At 53.3% G+C, this 22,028-nt stretch overlaps 2 protein-coding genes across 2 annotated transcripts in view; one reads left to right on the forward strand and one right to left on the reverse strand.

The window, feature by feature from the left end:
* The window catches only part of RADIL (Rap associating with DIL domain), a 24,087-nt gene extending 12,572 nt beyond the window's left edge, over nucleotides 1–11,515 (forward strand). The window contains exons 5-16 of the mRNA XM_034065110.1: nucleotides 866–1,525; nucleotides 1,672–1,709; nucleotides 2,678–2,838; nucleotides 3,310–3,422; nucleotides 4,262–4,499; nucleotides 4,985–5,157; nucleotides 5,557–5,707; nucleotides 6,061–6,251; nucleotides 6,985–7,363; nucleotides 7,594–7,733; nucleotides 8,472–8,611; nucleotides 9,190–11,515. Of these exons, the coding sequence (XP_033921001.1) occupies nucleotides 866–1,525; nucleotides 1,672–1,709; nucleotides 2,678–2,838; nucleotides 3,310–3,422; nucleotides 4,262–4,499; nucleotides 4,985–5,157; nucleotides 5,557–5,707; nucleotides 6,061–6,251; nucleotides 6,985–7,363; nucleotides 7,594–7,733; nucleotides 8,472–8,611; nucleotides 9,190–9,295 (2,490 nt within the window). The 3' untranslated portion in view covers nucleotides 9,296–11,515. The remainder of the gene's footprint in view (nucleotides 1–865; nucleotides 1,526–1,671; nucleotides 1,710–2,677; nucleotides 2,839–3,309; nucleotides 3,423–4,261; nucleotides 4,500–4,984; nucleotides 5,158–5,556; nucleotides 5,708–6,060; nucleotides 6,252–6,984; nucleotides 7,364–7,593; nucleotides 7,734–8,471; nucleotides 8,612–9,189) is intronic.
* AP5Z1 (adaptor related protein complex 5 subunit zeta 1) lies at nucleotides 11,403–21,976 on the reverse strand. Its single transcript, XM_005145295.3, has 17 exons — nucleotides 21,917–21,976; nucleotides 21,331–21,468; nucleotides 20,828–21,014; nucleotides 19,089–19,230; nucleotides 17,915–18,024; nucleotides 17,319–17,487; nucleotides 16,732–16,872; nucleotides 16,316–16,353; nucleotides 16,074–16,236; nucleotides 15,668–15,846; nucleotides 15,072–15,214; nucleotides 14,192–14,341; nucleotides 13,856–13,967; nucleotides 13,381–13,478; nucleotides 13,041–13,173; nucleotides 12,667–12,881; nucleotides 11,403–12,353 (listed from the first exon to the last, which is right to left on the reverse strand). The coding sequence occupies exons 1-17, from the start codon at nucleotides 21,955–21,957 to the stop codon at nucleotides 12,083–12,085; spliced, it is 2,430 nt and encodes an 809-aa protein (XP_005145352.2). The 5' UTR covers nucleotides 21,958–21,976; the 3' UTR covers nucleotides 11,403–12,082.
* Nucleotides 21,977–22,028: the final 52 nt, after the last annotated feature.

Raw genomic sequence — 22,028 nt, forward strand, 5'->3', positions numbered from 1 at the left:
AGCTGCTGGGGTGGTGGCGTGGAAGAGCATCCTTTAGAGCGGTGCCAGTCTGGGACTTGCAGCGTTGTCACCAAGTCTGTCCTCGAGCTTGTCCTCAAGCACTGGGGGTGCAGAGAGAGGACCCCCCGGTAGTGTCCCAAAGGGATGCAGGAGCAGCATCCCTGGCCTGGCACAAGGAAGGTTCGGTTTTGCCGGGGATGGCTGAGCTGCCCCGTCCCCCGTCTGGTTGCTGCGTTAGTAGCAAACGTAATGAGGCAGCGAGGAGACAGTGTCTGGGAGTCCCTGGTCCCACATGCTGGAGGCGCTTGGAGAACTGAAGAGGCCTGGGATGCCTCTTGTAGTTAATGGCTACTTTGTCCCCTTTGGGAATCAGGCTGTGCCAAGGTTTCTGCAGGGTGACATTGGTACTGCAGCCATCCCGTTAGTACAGCCGGGGAAACTGAGGCACGGGGGAGCTCCAGCTTTGGAGCAGGCTGGAGAGTAAGGCAGGGCAGGGAGCCGCTGCTCTGACTGGTGTCCCATTGTCCCCCGGGCTGGGGGATGCAGGCATTGCTGCAGGAGAAGGTGGGAAGGACAAGCAGCTGGGAGAAGGAGGTGAGAGACGGAGGAAGAACTCCTGCCCAAAGCAGCTCCATTCACTGCATGCCCAAAGTTACTGTCCCCATTTATTAGCAAGCCCAAATCTGGGATCGCTGCTGTCCTGCTCAACAAAATAGAGAGAAATGTGTTCCTGCCATGCAAAGGTTCAGGAGACAGGGGGATGGCTGGGGACAGCGCGATGCTGCAGCACCCACTGCATGGCAGAGAGGAGGGTCCCTTTCCCCCCTCCATCCCTGGTTCATGCCGTGTCTCCCCGCTTGGGCAGGACAGCCTGGTTTACCTGCTGAACCGCGAGCAGCACACGGTGGGCCAGAGGACGCAGGCGAGCAAGCCCAGCATCAGCCTGTCAGCCCCCGACATCCTGCCCCTGCACTGCACCATCAGGAAGCTCCGACCTTCCCGGCATTGTTCAGAGGAGAAGCTGGTGCTGGAGCCCATCGCCGGTGCCGGCATCTCCATCAACTTCACCGAGGTGTCCCGGACGGTCGTGCTGCAGCACGGGGACCTCCTCTCCCTCGGTCTCTACTACCTGCTCCTCTATAAGGACCCCATGAAGGCGCAGCCGCTGCCAGCACAGACCCTGCTGAGGCTGCGAGCCCTGCACCCCGCTGTCCCCGAGGGTCCCCCCGTCTGCAGGGCATGCGGCAGCCTGCTGAGGGACCCCACCACCAAAAAGAGGGGTCCCTCTCCTGCCGCTGGCCCCAGGGCACCCCGCAGGAAGCTGCTGCTGGAGTTCGAGCCGGCGGCTGAGGATGTGCTGCTGCGGCGCATCATGACCCTGATCGAGCCCGCTGGGGACGACCACAAGCTGACACCGGCTTTCCTGCTCTGCCTCTGCATCCAGCACTCGGCCACCAGCTTCGAACCGGGAGACTTCGGGCAGCTGCTGCTCAAAGTGGCCAAACTGATCCAGAGGACGGTGTGGGTCAGTCATTGGTGGGATGGGGGTGCTGGTGGGGTGGGGGTGCTGCTGGTACCCCCCCAAGGAGGCGGCGAGTGCTGGTTGGGTGATGCTCGTGCCGCCCCATCCCACTGGGTTTCACTTTGCTTTCCCCTTCTCTCCCTGCCTAGGAGCGGACACGGGAGCTGGCCGAAAAGCAATCCCAGCAGTAAGTGCACCTCCTGCTTTGCCTTGTTTTGGCCCTAAATGGGGAGAATTCAACCCATTTCTTCCTCCGTGAGTGAGGGGAGTCTGTGGCTGCTTAAAGTCACCTTCAAAGTGCCTGATGCACTGATGCACACTGAGTTTTCCTGCTTAATCCCATGCGTTCAGCTCCTGGTTCTTTTGCCACGTTGCCTACAAAGCTCCTGCTTGGAAATGTGTAGGGCTGGCTTGTTGCAGGAATAGGACCTGCAGCAGCTCTGAGGTCTTCTCTGATCCAAGACCTGGCCAAGGCTTTGCACATGTGGCTTCAGAATTCCTAAGGGATATATAGCAGGGGTGGCCCCAGTGCAGGGTCTCACACCCTTAATGCGGAAGACCTCTCTCTGGAGTATAGATAGGGCTGGTGTTGCAGTGTGCATCCAGAGATGGTGGCACAGGCATGGGAGCACCACTTTGGGGGCCATCACAGCAGTATGGGGGGCTGCCTTCCCAGCCACTTCCAAGATCCAGGCTCCAAAGCTCCCACAGATGCTTCCCAGGCCTATTCCTGTAGCAGGGAAAAGCAGTTGAGCAACTTCCCAGATGCTTTTTATTTGGTTAGTTTTATTCTTGAACAGCCCCATGTGAATGGGCTGGGTTGAGCCATCCGGAGCTGGCAGGAACAGCACATGCTTCTTGGAGCACTTACTGCAGTTCAGCTCTATTAGGGGCAGTCTCACCTGAAAGTGTTATCCTACAAAGACCAAGCAGCCTTCGGCCACCCTGGTCCCTGCATGGTCCCCTTTGCCACCCCATGGGGCAGGAACCACCATATCACTGCTTGTAAAGGGTCTTCCTTAGGGGGATGCTGGGCTTATGGGTGAGGGGAGGCAGCAGCTCTTTGGCATTGCCCCAGGCTGGCTGTTTTCTCCCCAGCAGCTTGAGTGGGGATGCTGAGGAGCAGCAGCCACAATGCTCTCTGTGTCTCCCCAGCCAGGACCCTGCCACCCTGTCCCAGTTCTCCGTCACGGACCTTCTCCCAGACCTGCAGCACATCCTCTTCTGGATGGCCAACGCTATTGAGATCCTTTACTTCATCCAGCAGAAGTCACCCACCTATATCCAGAGCATGGAGGAGGAGTTGGACATCAGAGGTAAGGCTGGACACAGCACCCTCCTTGCTTCTCCAACCAAAGTGCCTTTGCTCTGCTAATCCCCAGTTGCAACCAGTGGTCAGTGCCATGGAGATGCTCCTTTAACCCCCCTTAATCCTCATCAGCAGGGGCATCTCTGCAGTGCAAGCTGGGGTAATCCATGCAGGAGGAGCAGCCTCACATCGTGCAGTGATGCTGCTCAGCTTCAGGGCCAGGCTGTGTTGTATTCACATCCAAGCCTCCCCTTCCCATCATGGCAGCTTGTGGTTAATGCTTTGGGGGTAGCATGGTAGGCTGAGACCACCATGCTGCGGTACTGGGCTGTCCTGCCAGTGGCTCTTTGAGGGATGCCACAGAGGTGATGCCAGCCTGGAAGCACCGATAACATCACCCTGGGAATTTGGGAGCAGTGACTTGAATCCATTTCACTGCTGCCCATTTGCTCCCCATCCTCCTCTCTTCGTCCCATAGGCTCCAAGGAGTCTCTTTTCTCCTCGACCATCACAGCCAGCGAGGAGGCGATGACGGTGCTGGAGGAGGTGATCATGTACACCTTCCAGCAGTGTGTCTACTACATCTCCAAGGTATGTGCTTGCAGAGAGGGGAGCAGCATCCTGTGGGGCTGGCCCAAGCATCCCCAGCAGCTCTTGTGCTGTTGCAGAAGGTTTCTTTAAGCTTTTCCATGCTGGCAGCTGCACCACATTGAGGTGTTTTCCTTTGGGCTGAAATGTCTCGATTTCTGGTCAGAGCCCAGGAGAAGGATTGGATTACTGCAGCGTGTTTCCTTGCCTGCAGTGCAGCGGCCCAGGGGAGGCATTTGGGGAGAGCTGCTTGGCTCTGGCCAGCGTGGCATAATGGTGTGATTCAGGGTGTGATGGAAAGGGGCCCCTGGACCGTCGCCGTTGGACCGCAAGAGCCAGGCAGCATCGGGAGCAGGGAACAGAGCAGGCAGTGTGAGGCAGAAGAAAGGCTGCTGTGTGCTGGTGTCAGCACGCAGGGACGCAGGCATTGCTCACCTTCCCCTTAGCAGGAGTGGATGCTAGGTGTTGCTCTCCTGTTTAATCCATAGGGAAAGGTCATCCCCATCAGTTCTGGTTTTTCTTTCGCCCTTGTTCCCAGCCCTGGTTCAGCTCAGTTTTCAGGTCCCTTTAGCTGAGCTGTCCCACGCTGTCACCTCTGACTGCTAAAAGCACCAGAAACGTTCATTTTTATATTTATTTAATATTTATATATCATTTAAATACATCCTTGTGCAACACCAGAGCGCACAGAGGCAGGGGTGAGCCAGAGCAACCCCTTACCAGAGCAGCACCTTGCTTGGCTTGTGGAGGTGAGGGGGATCAGAAGGGTTTGGCTTATAGAAAGGAAAAGAAGGTTAAAAAGCAGCAGGATCATTGTGGTGTGCACTGACCTCTCTCTGCAGTGTCTGTACATGTCTCTCCCTGCGCTGCTGGAGTGCAACCCCTTCCAGAATGAGTGCAGGGAGAGCTGGCGTGCGAACCCATCGCTGCCCGAGGAGCTCCGCAGGGTTGTACTCATCTACCAGGCAACACTGGAGCTGCTGCACCAGTATGAAGTGCACCCCGAGATCACCTCCCAGATGTTCGCATACCTCTTCTTCTTCTCCAACACCCTGCTCTTCAACCAGCTCCTGGATAAGGGTCAGTCCTCCTTCAACACCTACAGGGTAACCTGTAGGGCATGGACCCCTTAGGAGATCCTCCAGTCCATCCCAGTCCCACCTTGAGGGGTACAGGAGGGAGGGGGCTTCAAGCAGCTTGAAGGGGCTGGGGATAAGCAGGTCAAGCACAGACCTAGTTGCCATCCCCATTCCCAGGAGGGGTTTAATCCCACAAGTGCCCTCTCCTCACCTCCTGCAAGGGTACTGCCCTTTTGAGCCTGAGCAAAGGATGCTGAGAGCAGCTCAGTAACAAACTACTGCAGCCTGCTCTCTGACTGAGGTGCTCATTAGCCCTCATTAACACTGCTATTAGTGCCGGGTGTGATCCAGCCACCACCAGTACTTACAGCTATAGGATGCTGGGGACATTAACCTGCTTCCCTGGGACATCCCTCCCCCTGGGTTCCAGCTGAAGGCAAGGTGACCCATTCCCTGACAGTGCTGATGGATGTTCTGCCTCCTCAGGCTCCTCTCTTGGCTGCTTCCACTGGTCACAGGGGGTGAAGCTTCGTGCCAGCGTGCGGCTGCTCCTGGACTGGTTGCGTGGTGCTGGCTTCGAGCAGCTCTCCCAGCAGTTCTTTGCCAAACTTGCCAACGTGGCCAACCTGCTGGCCATGCCTGGCTCCCAGCTGGTGCAGGTGAGGGGTGCTTGGCATCGGGATGGGTACCGGCAGGAGAAACACTGCTTGGTGTTTGGGGGTCCCTACCATGATATGTGCTTTCTTCTGCAGCCTGTCACCCATGTGGGTTGGGTGGGCAGTATCAAGGAGGGATGCTCAGGTTCAGTCCATCTTTAAGCATTAAAGCCATGTTGGATGGGACTTGGAGCAACCTGCTCTAGTGGAAGGTGCTGGAAGGGTTTGGAACTGGATGAGCTTAGGTCCTTTCCAACCCAAACCAGTCTGGGATTCTATGACTCTGTCTCACCTGTTCTCTCCCTCCCATTCCCCTCGCGAGCCCCAGCTCCTCACTGAAGGCAGCTCCTCACTGAAGGCAGCTCCTCACCTCTTCACCCCATGCTCTGTCTCCCTGCTCAGATGACCTGGGCATCCCTGCGAGCCGAGTTCCCAGCGCTGAGCCCCGCGCAGCTCCATCGGGTGCTGAGCCAGTGTGAGGTGGTGATGGATGTGGGCTGCATCGCAGCGTGGCAGCCCAGCGAGGAGGAGAGCCCGGCCACCTTCCGGCCCGGTGAGCCCCCGGCTTCGTGCTCAGTGCTGCTCTGGTCACTGTGCTCTGGTCACACACAGGATCCCTCTGAGGTTTTTATGTAGAAGCCAAGCAGACAATTCCCTTTCCCTCTCTGGGACTTCTGGAGTAATTGCAGTGATTGGGAATAGCCATGGGCTTGTGGTTCAGATACTGCAAAGGATGCAAAGTGCACTCAGAAGGGCTTGGGGGTCTTTCTGTGTGCCCAGATGGGGAATGCTGTTGCCTTGCACCTCACCATGTCCCCAGTCCCATCTGGAAGACCACACATGGCTGAGAGTCAGGAGCCAGGAGCAGGGTACAGCCAGGCCAGTGTTAACCTCTCTGCCTTTCAGATGAGATGCTGGAGTCCTTTGACAACCACCCTCCCATCATCCTGCCTAGCGGGGGCTTCAAAGTGGACCTGGAGATGGAGACGTTGGATGACAACATCTACAGGCACCTCCTTTACATCCGCCACTTCCTCTGGAGCCTGCAGAGCAAGAGTCCCAGCACCAGCGAGGGGCCAGGCTCAGCACCCTCAAAGGTAGCCTGTACCCCATGGAGGGTCTGCTCCTCTCCTGGGTAGGCAGAAGGGTTTTGGATCCCTCTGAGCCCAGTGCAAGGGCTTGCTGTAGAGCTGTTGGAAGGATTAGTGCTGTTAATCCCCCAGCCTGGAGGGAGTGGGAAGGTGAGCAGGAAGGACAGGCTGGTGCCAGCAATCTCGTTAGTGGGGAGGAGGGAAGAAGGGGGATATCTGCAGCAGCACTCCCCTTCTCCCTGTGTATTCCTGGTCCTCCCTGCCCTGCCTGTCCCCATGTAGCCAGGCAAGCACAAAAGCACTGATTAGCTAATTCCTATAAAGCACAGAGAGGGTGAGACGTGCTGCAGGTGCCAAGCTCAATTGCCATTCATCTCCAGCTCCCTGCAGAGGACATTCCTCTAGTAGATGCTCTTTTCTCCCCATTGACTGCAGCACCTACAGGCACCACTACCTCCTTCTGCCACCCTTGGACCACATCACTGTGCCCCCCAGTGTTGAGATCCCCCAGCACAGACATGACCAGGAATCCCCCTTCCATCTGGCTGTGAGCTTCCCCAGCACAGCCCTGGCCCCAAACCTGGGGTGCAGAACTGTGCTAGGACAAGCCCTAGCAGCATCCTGATTTCCAGGGCTTTGGCTGGAACCATCCTGCCTGCAGAGCGCACAGGGTGGTGGGGTGCAGGTAGAGTGTGACAAGCCCATGTAAGGGGTCCCATAGAGCATTTCTCTCCTTAAGGAAGAGGCATGCACGACAGCAGATGTCCTGGAGGTGAGCAGGAGCCCTGCTGCTGCCTTGGGGAGCACCATCACCCAGGAGGACCATTGCACCGAGCCAGAGGGGAGCCCCTTGCTCTGCCTGGCCACCAATGGCTGCCCCTGTGAGCACCCTGACAGTGAGCCCCAGCTCCAGGAGAGGCTCCAGCAGCTGCAACTGGGCAGGGGCCTGGCCCCCAAGGCTGGACCCTCACCGACAGACCCCTCCTGCCTCCTGACACCCCCCACCACCCCATTGAACTTCGACTCCATCAGCCCAGAGTCCCCACAGGGCACCGGCAAGGGGCTGCAGGACCCCCGGAGGAACGGGATGAATGGCACCAAAGGCAGCACTCCTGAAGGTAATGACAGCTGGCACTGCCCTGACTTGGGGTGCAGGATCGGGGCATGAGGGTGTTTGCTGCTGTTCTCCTTCCCTGGTTCCTGTGGGGACTTGTCCATGTTTGGATAAGGAGAGCAAACAAAGCATCATAGCCCTGGGGGTACCCAAGGTTGGCTTTGATGGGGTTTTGGGGGTTGTGAGGCTGGTTTGGGTGATGCCATAGTGGTAACCGAGTCTCTCTGCTGGCAGGATGTTCACCGACCCCCTATGACTACCCCACACCAGAGTCTTCCAGCCGCAGCTCTGCCACCGATGATTTCTGCTATGTCTTCGTGGTGGAGCTGGAGAGAGGACCCATCGGGCTGGGGATGGGGCTGATTGATGGCTTGGTGAGTCCTCACCCATCACAGGACAGGGTTGATGGCATGGGACATGTGAAACCATCCAGAAGCTGTTGGCTTCCCATGGCACCTAGAGTGCTTCTAGGCAGACAGATCTCTCAGGAGGAGCAGATCCCTGCTCCCAGGTTGCTGTGCCATGCACACAAAGTCAATCACATCTGTCCTGCAGCTGCAGAGAGCAGACAGGCTCAGCTCTCTGGTGGAAGGAAAATGACTCAGCCGAGGTCTTTCCTCCACCCTTAAGCGGGTGGCAAAGGGAAGCTCGCAGGATGCCAGAACTGCTCCAACAGCAGCACTCATTGCTCAAGGGGACGTTGCAATCTGGCTGAGTGTGGTGGATCATTTTACTAAGTGGCCTTTCACGGCAGTGCATTAGTCAGTAGGAAACAGGGCATCACGGAGCTGCTGGGACAAAGAGTAAAGAGCTCCCATCCCAAGATGGCTGCAGGTTAACGATGCTTTACTCTTAATTAAACTGAACAAGAAAACTTGCCTCCACCTCTCCTTTATGAACTGATATAAACCTGAAGGTTTGCATTTCCTTCCTGTTACTGTGACACCGTCCCCAGCACCCATCCATCAAGTTCCCCAGTGCATCAGGCACCCACTTGGCTGTGAGCCGCAGGGGACAGTCACCCTTCCTAGATAGCTCAGCCTTTTGGGACCACAAACCTTTCATGTCCCCTATACCCCAGTTGATCACTCACCACCTTTCCCTGCCAACAGCACACTCCTCTCTGCTCTCCTGGGATCTACATCCGCACGCTGATCGAGGACAGCCCTGCAGCTGCTGATGGCAGGCTCTCCATCGGGGACCGCATCCTGGCTGTCAATGGCACCAGTCTCATCGGGGCAGACTACCAAAGGTGAGTTGCACCTTGCAGAAGGGTCTGGGCTGGTATCAGCACTGTGGGAGTTACTGCTCAAGGACAGGTTTTCAGCTGTTCTGCAGCAAGGAGCTGCACAGGGGTCTCCATGTCCCTGGTACAGTCAATAATGCAGAGGTTGCTGCAGTAAAAGCAAGCTGCAGAGAGAGGAAAAACCCACACAGGACATTGGAAATGGGGAAAGGCAGCTTTTGGGGGATTTGGAAGATGGATCAACAGTCCCAGAGATGGTTCTCAGCAATGCACTGCTGCTCTAACCCCAGCCCACCCCACAGTTCCTCCCAAAGGTGGTGGAATGGGACAGCTTGCACCCTGCAGAGGCTATGGGGCAGAGCAGCTCAGGGCTTGTTTGTGCTTACCCTGGCAGCACTGGCATAGAGGCCAGGCTCTCTGTGAATAGAAACAGTCCCTGCCTGTGACTCTGAGCAAGCACAAAGCAGAGGGTGCAGCTGATCTGCAAATGGGGGGGGGTGTTGTACATGTCCATGACCTGGCAGGCTCCTGGCAGGCTGTGGGGAGCCAGAACTCACCCCTCTTCCTGTTGCTGCTCTCTGCAGTGCCGTGGACCTCATCCGCTCCGGAGGGAAGAAGCTGCGGTTCCTGGTTGCCAAGTCGGACATGGAAATAGCCAAAAAGATCAGTTCCAGCTCATCTTCCTCCTAGTCCCTGTGGCACAAGGGTCCTTCTGCAGCAGCTTGTGGGTGCAGCTCTGGTTCAGGCTGACCCTGAGGAGCCTGGAGTGCAAAAGGGAGGACCAGGACTCCACAACCACCCTTTATTTGCTTATCGACACCTTGCCCCTGCACTGCAGTGGATGAAAGGACAACACAAGGGAGGTGCACGCTTCTCCCACTGCACTTACTGGAAGCATCATTCCTGATCCCTTGCCCGGCTTCACTTTGTACCGTGTATCATCCTTCTCAGGAGCTTGCCTAGTCCTTTGTCCCCTCTGGCAGGGGCAGGAAGGGGATGCTCCCCTCACAGCTCCTCCATTCCCCTAGGCTGGCAGCCCTGTGTGATTTCTCCATGGTGGAAGGCTTGAAACACCTTTGGGATTTAAAGGTTGGCATGTGGGGCAGGCCTGGGTTTTGCCTGTGGCAGTGACCACTGGAGATGCTGGCATATCAGGCTGGAAAAGCGTGCCCAGGTTTGGGAGTGGTAAAGGCAGCACAAGCACCCAGAAACAGGATTCGAAGTGGGATGCACTGCTAGAAGATCAAGTTCCCTAGTGCCATACCCTAAGTCAGGTGCCTTTCTGCTGCTTGGCTATAATCACACTGCCCCCAGGCCTGCTTTGGGATGGGAAGCAGCTACAGCAAAGGGCTGACACCACCAGCAGTTCCCTGTGAGCCCTGGGAAGAGCCCCTGAAGAAGATGCTCTTGCCCTTGCTCATGCAGCAGATGTACTGCCTGGCTCTGGCACCATGATCCTGGCAGAAGGAGCCTAGGACTAACCCAGCAGAGACTCTGCCCTATCCAAGGCCACCAGGAACCTGAGTGAGCCCAGCACCATCCTGACACTAGTCCAGGCGGACAAATGACATCTTGACACCATGTCCTGGTGTCCCTCCAGCTTTGCCAGGCCGTTGTAAGGCCACCCTGTTTCCTGCCCAGCTCAGAGCACCTCAGAAGTGCGTGGTGCTGATGGGCAGCAGGAGGTCCCCTTTGGAAGGTCAGTCTTGAACGTCCCAAAGGAGCTCTGGTAGCTGCTCCAACAGTGGTGTCAGCAGAGCCGAGGTGGCAGCTCCACCGTGCGGCTGCCTCCTGCCTGCCAAGTCCTCTCTGTGTTTTTAACAGCATTCACAGGATAAACCTGACCTCATTTCCACATATAGACTGATACCGAGACCTAGTTCAGCCAAACCCTATTAGAAGAGGCTGCAACTAAGCCCTGAATCACACCCTGCACTTAAACCAGCACGATCTAGCTCTGGAAGCAAATTGGATGTTCACATGGCATCTCACAACAACGGTGCTCTGAGGACTGTGATGCTAAAAAAAGGATGTTCAACAGGGTTGGCCTTAATTAAACCTCACTGCTGTAGTTTTGGGTTCTGGGCTTGGTCTTGCACTTTGCAGGAGGGATGTCAAAATAATCTACATAGGGGAAATACCCCAGTACTGAATTTCTGTACAGCCTGGCCTGCCTTTTCCAAGGCAAGACGGACAGAGCACTTTCACTGAGACACCAGTGCCTTGCTTTGCTGCTAGGCCATGCTCATGCCAACTAGACTGGGGTGCTGCCCCAGCAGGGACTGGGAGCAATGCATCTCTCCTGCCACTGACTCAGCTGCACCAGGCAGGCAAGCAAAGGCTCAGGGCCCCACAGGGCTCATGGTGATTCACTCCACTGTATCATGCAAGTATGTCTGCCTCTCATCCTCCAAGGAGCTCAGGAGGTTTGTAGGGCAGGAAATAGGCTGCCAGAGCCCTTGGGCAAGCTGCATGCACTCCTCACTCCCCTCTGCCCTGGAGACAGGGCCTTGGGGGAGGCTCAGTTTGCACTAGACAGTACTGGGGCTGCACCCTGGCAAGTTCCAGTGGTACCAATGCAACCCTCTGCTCCCCACCAAGCCTGACTGCAGGCATCCCTGGAGGGGGGAATCAGCCCCAGAGCTGTGTGTTGCTCACAGTGCAGTCAGGCATTGAAACAGACTGTAAATAATCCCTGCTATTTACTAGCATGCATGAGGGCTTGCTTCTCCTGGGAGGAGCAGTGGGATGTATTTACTTCCCCTATTTGTTAATACTGTACAGCTCGAATGTGTATAAACTTCTGATGCAGATACAGAACACAGCATGGCGCCTGTTTGACACGGGGCTGATGTATGCTAAGAAATGCTCTTGGTGTCAACAATAAACTGGATCAATAAATCTCTCTAAGCTCTTGTCTGGTAGCTGGCTGTTGGATCTCAACATGTTCACTCTGAAGGTAAGGCACAAGAGCAGCAAGGGCTTACAATAGACTTAAAGGAGTCACTTCTGCTCTCTCCACCTTGCACAGGCCTTTGCTTGGCTGCAAGCAGAGAGGCAATGAAGGAAGCATATGCATAGTCAGGGTGTAACGAGGGCAAAAGGGAGGGAGAAACAAGTCAGAGAAGGGGAGCGAAGATGAAGTATGTCTCCACAGGGGCATGGTGTGCTGGCAGGGCATTAATGCATGCATTTGCTCTCCTGTCACATTCACACAAATCCACTGGGATTTTCAATCCTTACTGCCAGAGAGAGATAAAACTAACTTAGGCGACAGAAAAGCAACGAGTGTTAGGAGACAGAAACACAAACAGCCTTACACCAGAAGAGCAACCTCAGCTCTACTTATTCCTGTTTTCTGTTTCATTCACAATCATTTGTTCCTCATTTCCAGTGAAGAGCAGGGCTTCAGCCTTAGCATCAACAGTGTCCAGTGAGTTGCAACAGAGGCTGGAGCCTCTCAGAAACCTCATGCCCTCACCATGGCATGCAGCCAGCAGCTGGCTCTAGGAGATGGGTGACTATCCTCAAGGCAAAAGGGAGGGAGTCATTCACCTCTCTCTGAAACCGTGTGCTGCCCACACCTGCGGGTGGAGTGAGCACAAACTGAGCCACATCTGGCATTTTCAGGAGGTTACTGAGCTCAGTTGCCCGCATTTGGAGCTCCTCAAGGTCTGTCTCACAGTAAACAGAGGTGACAGCTGGGCTCTGCACAAACGTCCTCATCTTGGATAGGAACATGGACACTCTGCAGGAGAGAAGGACACACACATCAGCTGGCAGGACCTTTGCACCCAGTAAGGTCACTACTTAAACCTGTGTACTCCAAGACTGTTGCAGATGAACACCAGATGCTACCCAACCCTTTCTCCTGAGGCACAGAGCCCAGGTCAGCAGAGGCATCTAAACTGTGTTCCCCACAGCTTGCTTCCTCTATCCTGTTCCAGTTTCAGGTTCCATCAGCTGACAAGCTTGATTATTTAACACTAGCAAACATCTGTGTTTGGACCCATGAGCTCTGCGTGTTTCAGCCCTTAGCCTTTCTTGCCATCCATCCTCACCTGGGGATCAAGTCCTGGCTGCGAGCTGCCAACTTGGTCAAGGTGGCCATAAGGACACTGATGGTGCTGGGTGCATAGTGGGGGATGCTGGCCAGTGGTCGGAGCTGGGTGATTTCAAAGAGCACAACCTCTAGAGTTTCAAAGAACTCATTGATCTGCTCCACAGTGCAGCGCTTGTCGTAGGATGCAGACATGTACTCTCCTATTGCCCAGACCTGAAGCAAAGGCAGATGTGTTCAGGGCAAGCAGAAGGGAATCAAAGCAAATCAGATTAGCTAATCCTAGGACAGAGGAGAGGAGGAAAGGGAAGGTGATCAACAGATCACACTGCAGCCTGGAGCAACCTGTGCCAGCAGCAGGCAGGCCTTGCTTACCATCTGGGTGAAGATGGCTTCCTTGTTCTGGGCATTGCTGACCATTCCTGAGAACTCCAGGATCTCTGTGGATGCTTCCACGATGACTGCAGGGTGCAGACTGCAGAGCACCACCAGCTGCGAGCTCAGCACCCTGGAGAAGAGAGGTGGGCAGAGCTCAGACCAGGGGCAAGGTGGTCATCACCAAACCAAGGAGGTGCTGGCAACACCCAGCCCGTGGCACAGTGCCTGCACACTCTGTCACAGCAGGGACTGGACCACAGCTGAAAAGGCTCCTGGGCTGGCAGGCTGCAGGCAGTGAAAGGGAGGGAGCTTGGCTGGGCCTAATGTCCCATCTCACCTGTACACTTCATCTTTAAATGCTGGGATCTCATAGAGCTGGTCACTCCTCTGCAGCAGCAGCACCACCAGCTGGTTTATCAGTGGACCATCTGCAAACTGACAAACAGCCTTGTTTCAGCAACACCAGTGACTTTCAGCATCCAGAACCCAAATTAACCAGCCAGATAAGACAGCCGGCACAGAAACAGCCTGATCTAGCAGGAGGGGAGCAGTGCACAAAGCCAGTACCAGGCACTCATTCTGCTCTCACCCACCTCCTTTTCAGCTGACTGAGAGAACACTTATCTTTTCTGCTTCTCTGGATGAAGTAGCCAGCTCAGTGCTGGTTCATGTCACTATTAGAGCATCCCACTCCCCCCATATATAACTCTCTTGAAGCTGCAGTGTCTTAACAATTTTGCTTCTACAACTGTTCTTCATGTAATGAGGGATCCCAGCATGACTGGGAACCAAACTCCCCCAAAAGGGCTTACCTCTGCCACCACCCTGAAAAAGAGCTCCAGTAAGACAGGGACAGTCTCTGAACACTGCACGACCCTTGGGCTGCTGGCCAGGGATCCCAACAGCTGCCGAAGTGGAATCAGCCTGTGGGCAAGAGTAGAGTTCCTGCTGAAGCTTGTTCCCAACTACTCTCCTGGCTGCCCTCCTCCAACCCCACAGCAAAGCCTTTCAGCACTTGGCAAAGCTAACGCAGGGAAGACCAAATCCATCTCACCCCAGCTATGACTTCCCATCAATCCCAGTGCTGCTTCCAAGAGCAGGATGGCCGAACCAAACCCTTGTGGCAGTCTCCTACAGCAGTGTCCCACCTCTCTGGGGCATCTTCAGGAGTAGAACTGGTGCGGAGAAGATACTGGAACATGCTTTTGTAGAGGGGATGGCGAAAGGCTTCCATACAGGTGGCTGGCTTCACAGCTGGGTTGTTGGCAGCCCTCTTGGAGGGAGGAAGAGCAGCTGACCTAGCAGGAGGTCAACACAAAGAATGTGCTGCATTATGAGAATAGGCACAGGGCACAGCTGGAATCCTGTAGAATGGAGTAATTCCCTTTCCACTAAAACAGGGACAGAAAGCCGGCCTTCTCCAAGCCTTCTGGAGGCCAGAGAACTTAGATGACAGAACATTATAAGCTCAGACAATAGCTCCAGAATTGGTTCTGTATCATTCCTGGGAAAGGGGAAAATGATGCTCTGTTTCCCCCACCTACCAAAACCCAACAACCTCTTGCCTCTAGGATGAGACCCTTTTCCAAGCACTCCAGTAAGAGCCAGTTCCAGTGCTATCCCATCTTCCTGGGGACTCAAAGTTCCTAATAATTCTTCCTCAGGAAGAAACCTCTGTATGCCTTCAGGAGATGAAAGCCAGAAAAGAGGAGTATGAGCAGGGAGGAAAGAACTGGTAGCCAACACCTCTGTACTGAGGTGGCAGATACTCTCACATGGCAACTGTTTGGAACTAGATACGGAGAGGGAAATGGACTGAAGTGCAAGAGCTGTTCACCTTCTCTTCTCATGCACAACACATCACTAGAAAAACCAGGCTGCAGCTTTGTGTTAACCTGACTGTAGCAGATGCCTCTCATTCTATAATAGCAGCAGCCAGAGGGCAGCTGAGACTCACAGAAACATACTAGGCTATGGTCACCATCAAAACCCTGATTAGCAAGTGAGAGGAACAGAAAGTAGCATTACTTCAGCTGGATGTCCAGAGCTGCTGTCAAACAGGGTAGGTCAAGTAGCAAATGGAAGATCTCAATGGCTGTGCCTGCATCCAGCAGAACTGGGAGAAGGTCCACAAACTCTGAGATGAGGGGTGGGCTGTTCCATGCCAGGAACTGCAAGGAACAAGCACAAACTGCTGCATTAGCCATCCTACCCCACCACACACCCAGATGATTCTCACACCGTGACTGAAAGGGACAGGGAAAGGAAAGTCACTTCTCAAAAGCAAAACCAGAGAAGTCTGAGGGTTTGGTCAAGACCTGGGGGCTGCCGGAAGCTCAACACAGAATCTGGCAGCTGCTTCAGTGGGTGGCAAGCTGCAACTTATTAAAGTTTTCCAGAAACAAAGTGCTGTGTCTTAACTGTGTTTACTGCTTTCCAACCCACAGGCAGTAATCCCAACACAGACTCCTCTACTGGCAGTGCTAATCACACCCAGAACCTCTTCAAACTCACACTTGCTTTTATAACAGTCGTTGTGTGTTCTCTCCCTAGCACTGCCATGGAGGCACATGAAGAGGTTCTGGGGCACAGGCTCTCTCCTGTGGTGCTCCAGCAAGCTGTACCTTAAAGAGATTTGGGAAGCTCTGCTTGAATATGCTGGAGGTCTCAGTGAAGAGCTGGCTGTTGTCTTTGCAGAACTGGACAAACTCAAAGGCCAGTGATGGGTTGTGGAAATGCTGAGCTGGGATATCAATGAATAGGTGTTCATAGATTGCATCGGAGTCCACAGTTGCCATTTCACCTAGGAGAACACAGCACATTGCTGAGCACAGCCGACGCAGCAGCCCAGCCAACAAAAGGTACAAGACACCCCATCTCCTGGGTCTCTTGGAGTGGGATCATCCATCCCAGAGTACAGCCAAGGCTGAATTAACAACTCTAGCAGCCAGCAAACTGCCAGAAGAAAAGGCTGTGCTAAGAGTATGCAGAAGTAGACCATGGAGGAGGGGGTGAGAGCTGATGACTTACTGTGGTTCAGGAAGAACTGGGCAACGGGCAGTACTGCTCTTGCATAAGAGGCATCCCCACAGATTCTGCCATACAAGGTGCTCAGGAAGGAGATTGCGCGGTGCACGTAGGAGGAGTCCTGTTTGCAGATGATGTCCATGATTGTCACTGCCTCAATGAGACACTGCAGGAGAACAGAGAGTCACATCAGAGTGGGAGAAGCCAAAACTCCCAGAGCTTCAGCCCCACCTCTGTGTACTTACAGCTTTCTGTAGGTCTCCATCATTTTTCTTCAGGGGACCTGACAGAGAAAGAAGTCCAAGTTAAACTTGGAGTCCAAACAGGGATATCAGGTTGTCACTTTGAGCACTAACAAAGATTTTAGGACAGCTGGGAACATATACTAATCCTGATCCCAGGCTAAGGAGAACCAGGTTCCACAGCTTGCCCTGCAAACCAAGGGTGGAAGGCAGAACATGGCCATTGCCTCCAAATCCCTCCCAGCACACCAGCTCAGGGCTGGTCAATGATTTTCTCCAGCAGCTGCAACAGGTCCTATGCCTACAACCTGACTACGGAGTCTAGGGAGTGAGATCCCAGCCCAGAGAGGCAGTGAACCAGAAACACTTCCAGGAATACTACCAAGAGAACTCCAAGGAGGGTTCATGACAAGACTCACGCCGGTCGCTCTGCTCAATCAGCCGCTGGCAGTACTCAAAGGCTTTCTCCCGCAGATACTCCTTTGGGGACAGCAGGACACCAGATGTGGATGTAGTTGAGACCACGGACATCACAGAGCTGTCCATTCCTGATTTGTCATCTACAGAATCAAGGTTACCATGTATCAGCTCATGTCTGGGCAATGTAACCCACACAATTGCTCACTAACAGCAAGGTTGCTCTCAGTCCTCAGGTGCACTATGAAGAAAAGGAGACTGGGGAAGAACGGAGTTTTACAAGAACACTAAGGAGATGCTGTCTCCCACCACCCAGGCCTTTTTTTTTTTCTCAGGGACCCATGGAGTGTTGTCTGAAACTAGGGGATTCACTGAACAAGTAATTCCTTGTGAAGGGTCAGTAAGGATCAGTAAGGAGGTTTTGTGAGATTTCTTCCCAAAGTTTCCCTGCTCCTAGTCCATGAACTCTTAACTCTTACCCCTATTCCTGCCACTTGCTGGGTTGCTGGTGCAGCCACCTAAGCATCACAGAGCACACACTCCTCTTGAGGGTGCAACCCAGACTGGTCCACAGCCCTTCAGCTCGTACCTGAACTGGGAGTTTTCAACTCCTTGTCCCCATAGCACAGCAGCCACTTCCGCAGCATGGAGAAGGCTTGCATGTTGAGCCACTGGTCCTGTGTGTAGCACTGACCCACTGAGAGCACTGTGAAGAAGTCTGTGGCAACGGCACCATCCACCTCTGTGACAGGACCAGGCTGTGAGAAAAGATGCAGCAGGTCAGATGCTCAGGGAGAGGCTAAGAGAGAAGGGAGGGAGAACTCCACTGAGCCCATGGAGATAAGGACCCCATTTACAGGGTCTTGCAGAGAAAAGCCAGCTCTGTTGGATCCCTCCCTCAGCTGAAACACTTCAAACTCTCGACCTCTCTCTGACACAGGCCTCGTTTGCAATCAGCTTTTATTCCAAGTTAATGGTCACTAAAAGACTTTCCCCTCAAAACTACTTCAAGGATCAAAGCTCTGGCTCTGCAGCAGAACTCCTAAATCTTGGAGCTATAAATCCCTCTGCTTGGCTTTCCTTTGTGTCTTGGCATTTCTAAGTTATCATTTCCCAAGAGAAGACGATTTTGGGAACCTGAAACAGCAGGTAACTAACAAATGACCCTGTGAGATGATCACTTACCTGTCTGCTTCTGGGACTGAAGAAGCCTCCAGAGGACTGAGTGACTCCTTGCTGAATACTCGCATGCCTCAGCCAGTCTGCCATCTTTTTACTGACTACATTGGTCTGCTCTGTACAAGGCAAGTCACAGGGTCATTGCTAGATTGGGCAGAGAAGCAGCCTCTGCCACCCCTTAGCTGCTGTGCTTTTCCTCCAGCCTAGACTGCCACCTCTCTGACCCAGCAAAGAAACTGGTACCCCAAGGTGGATGCCCTGTACTCCTCCTCATACTACTTCAGTATCACTCGCACTCATTTCAGAGCCCTGTGTCCTTTTCCAGCTCCTAGCCATTGGGGTCAGTCTCATTGTTGTTTTGCCTATTTCCTCAGACAAAAAGTCAAGGAGTGAGCACTAGAATCAAGGACTTCTAGTACCAGAAGAGTCGAGAGGCACTTATTCCTTTGTCTCCATCCACATGCTATTGAGAGGAAGGTGCAAAAATGCTGTCAAATCTATTCAGGCAGTGGCTGGCTTCAGCTCTGCAGACAGAGACATAAATCCCTCACAGAGAACACACAGGAGCTCAGGCAGGTGATCCTGCCTGTTCAGCCAGCCCATACACCTTGGCTCAGCATCCTCCCCAGAACTGCTCCTGCATACTGCAGGACATACACAAATCTCACAGAAAACTCCCAGAAACAGACTCTTGCTCACAAGACAATTCCTCATCATTTTACACATGGAATGCTCTCCTATGGCTTACTCACTAGGGCATATTGCCCACCGCTACCCACACAGTCCTGCCTCTTATGGAGAGTACACCTAGTTGTTTTTGCTGCTCTCTTGAACAGACACACAGGCACATCTCTGTTTCTATCTCTTACTTTGCTTCAGTACAGCTACAATTTCACACTCCTACTGCATCTGGAGACTTTAGCTAGGGTACCTGTTACCATGACACAAATCCACACAGAACAGACTCTGGTCCCCAGAAGGGGCCAAAGCAGCTGAAGGCCCAGTCCCATTTTTGAGTGGTAAAATACATCTTGGCCAGTAAGTTCACTTTCCTAGTGGCAGAGGTGTCACTTTAACAGCAGTTTCTAAGTCCTACTCCCAGCCAAGTATTTCAGCAAGCCTTCTAATCACTATACAGGTCACAGCCAGATGGTTGTCTCAGGCCCTCATATATATTTACCTTCAGTTAGGGATTCTGGTGAAAGACTGATGACATTTGACAGGACAGGAAGAAGGTACCGTGCACTCTGACCCTCAGGCAGTCTTCCTTCGAGGACTTTTATAACATGCTGCCCCACAGCAGACACAACCTTCTTGTTTCCCTGAAAAATGAAGCAAAGGTAGAGCTAGGCAGATCATCTACTAGTGCTAGAGACCAATACCATACAAACTCTTCCATCAGGCATCGGTACCAATGTCAAACACCAAAGGAACTTACAGGACAGGCTATTCTACCACATTTTACAGAGATCTTCTACAATGTAAATTCACAAATTCCAAGAGGGGAGAGTACTATGATGGAGCAACAGGTTTGTGGACAACCATCACTTATAGTGGAAGTTAACAACTCCAATGGATGTCTTCAATTTAAATACGATGATCCACCAATTCTAGAGCAGTTCTAGCACTAACTACCCCCCACACAGTCAGTTTGCTGGTTCAGTTGTTAAATTAGAGATGTATGAACAGAAAATTTGCTGTCTGATCATGTTCTAGGACTCTTTGGTTAGTCCATAGCCTCACAATGTGGAAAATAAAGCAGCTTCCTCTTTTAGAGGCTGTTATAGCTGTGGCTATAAATAGTAGAGGCTGTGTTTTGTGGAAAGCCAAAAGCTTTACAAAAAGAACACGAGTTTTGCAGAGCCAGAAGGCAGAGGAGCAAAGACAAGGAGGATAATTTCCACCCAAAGCAGTGACAAGTGAAAACATGCAGATGTTTTTAAAGTGGAGCTGCTTTCATGAATGATGCTGCTGCTCATTGCAGCCCATGTTAGAGAAATGACACTGAAATGGCTAAAATGCAGTAAGCTTTAGTAACATCAAACACTGATGAAAAGCCCTTCATGATTTTAGTTGTAATCTAACCAAAACTAACACACAAGGTATGCTTTTACATTGCAGGACAGTCTCAAAGCTGGATATGGGAGAGAGGTGCTTTGTAAGGCAGCACACAGTAATATGTCACTGTTTTCTGTTCCTATGTTTTCATTTCCTCCAGCTAAGTGAGACTCAGAGGAGCAATCTGAAACATAGAGGCACTTCTGGCACACAGTGAAGCTCAGAATGAGAAGGTGCAGAAAAACATTTTACCTTTAATAGGCACAATAATAGTAAAAGAAGAAACAGAAGGGAAAAGTTTCCAGCTTATTCCCCAGAGGGCAGTCAGTGCAGGCAACAGTCAAACCAGGAAGGTCCTCATGTCTTCTTCCCCATGGAGAATCTAGATCTTTGAAGTGCCATCCACATTTATAGCCCTCCATGTTTTATAGGCTCTATGCATATATTTTTACCTTTGAACATGAAAGCCAGCACCATGAAAAGCAGGAATCATAAATTCACTGTCAAATCTTTTGCTCTACAGGTTCAAGCAGCCCTGACTTTATTATAGCAGCCAGCTAGCATTAAAGAGGTCCTTTTTGCTTCCAGTTAGTTACAAGCCTGCTTGAGGTTCTCAGTCTCTACACACCACAGTTTTCAGTCTTTGTTATCAAATACTAAATGCAAAAATACGCAATTTTTTCCCTATGCAAAGCAGAATAATTAGGTTTTGGGTTTTTTAAAATAAACATGGAAATGCTTCTGCTTTTTCTAGACACTTCCAATTAATTTTTCACTCTCTTTGAACTCAGCAAACAGGGAACAATCAGAAAGCGAGTCCCTATTGACAAGGGAAGATTTCTGCCTTGGCAGGTCATTTACCTGTGCCAAAAGGACAGAAGAGACCAGGCTCAGGAGCTTTGCATCTTGAATCTTATCACAGGACAGAATCAGCTCATTGCAAGGTGACATCTCTCTCAGGATGGCAGCACACAACACCTGGATCTGCGCAGGGCTCTTGGATGAACACAGCACTGTCTGCAATAGCTCCACAAACTTGCCATCTAGCCTGCAAGAGGAACACAGCAAAGCATCACAGCAAGGCAAGATTCAGATGCTTATTTCCTGCGTATTCTTGGTCTTGGGGTGATCTCCTGAATTTTGTTCCATAGCACAGCGCAGTGACATGAACTCAAAGGGAAGCAGCTTCTGCTTAGCAATGGGGGGAAAATAAAGCCAGTGAAGGGCTTTACACGTATGTGGAACTCAGTGTTTCCCAAACAAGGTGATTGTTTAAGGCACGAAGCTCTCCCCCTCCCTTCCCTTCTGTCAATGAAGGAAGGCGCTGCTGCTTGCAAGCACCAAACGGGACACAAGCCGCTCACCTGCGGGGGTATTTGGTGGCGGCCACGGTGAGGTGCAGCCTCTGCAGGCAGTCCGCGGCCTCCGCGCCCAGCTCCGGGCCCTGCAGCAGGGCGGCCACGCGGGACGTGAATCTCCGCAGCTCTTCCTCCTGGATCTCCCTGCCGGGGGCAGCGGCCATGGGGACACCGCTCAGCTCTTGGCCTTCATTGGAAGCCTCCCATCCGGGACAGTGGAACTCCGGCCCCTCAGGCAGGACATCGGCCCCCCCCAAGGGAGCCCTACTACCTACCCCCGGTACCTCAGCACTTCCCGAGCTGTCAGCACCCCCGGTACCCTCAACACCCTTCCGGTACCCTCAGCACCCTCCCGGTACCCTCAGCACCCCCCCCGGTACCCTCAGCACCTCCCGGTACCTCAGCACACCCCGATACCCTCAGCACCCCCCGGTACCTCAGCACCCCCCGGTACCCTCAGCACCCCCCCGGTACCGTCAGCACCCTTCCGGTCCCCTCAGCACCCCCCGGTACCCTCAGCACACCCCCGGTACCCTCAGCACTGTCCCGGTACCCTCAGCACACCCCCGGTACCCTCAGCACCCCCCGGTACCTCGCCTGCTTGAGGAAGCTCTCAGCCGCCGCCGTGAACATGCCGCACAGTCCGCAGCTCCCTCCGCCTTGGTACGCAGTCAAAGGGTTCCCCCAGGGGCTGGCGGTCCGCC

Source organism: Melopsittacus undulatus, chromosome 8 (genome assembly GCF_012275295.1).
Source record: "Melopsittacus undulatus isolate bMelUnd1 chromosome 8, bMelUnd1.mat.Z, whole genome shotgun sequence".
Classification (NCBI taxonomy): domain Eukaryota; kingdom Metazoa; phylum Chordata; class Aves; order Psittaciformes; family Psittaculidae; genus Melopsittacus; species Melopsittacus undulatus.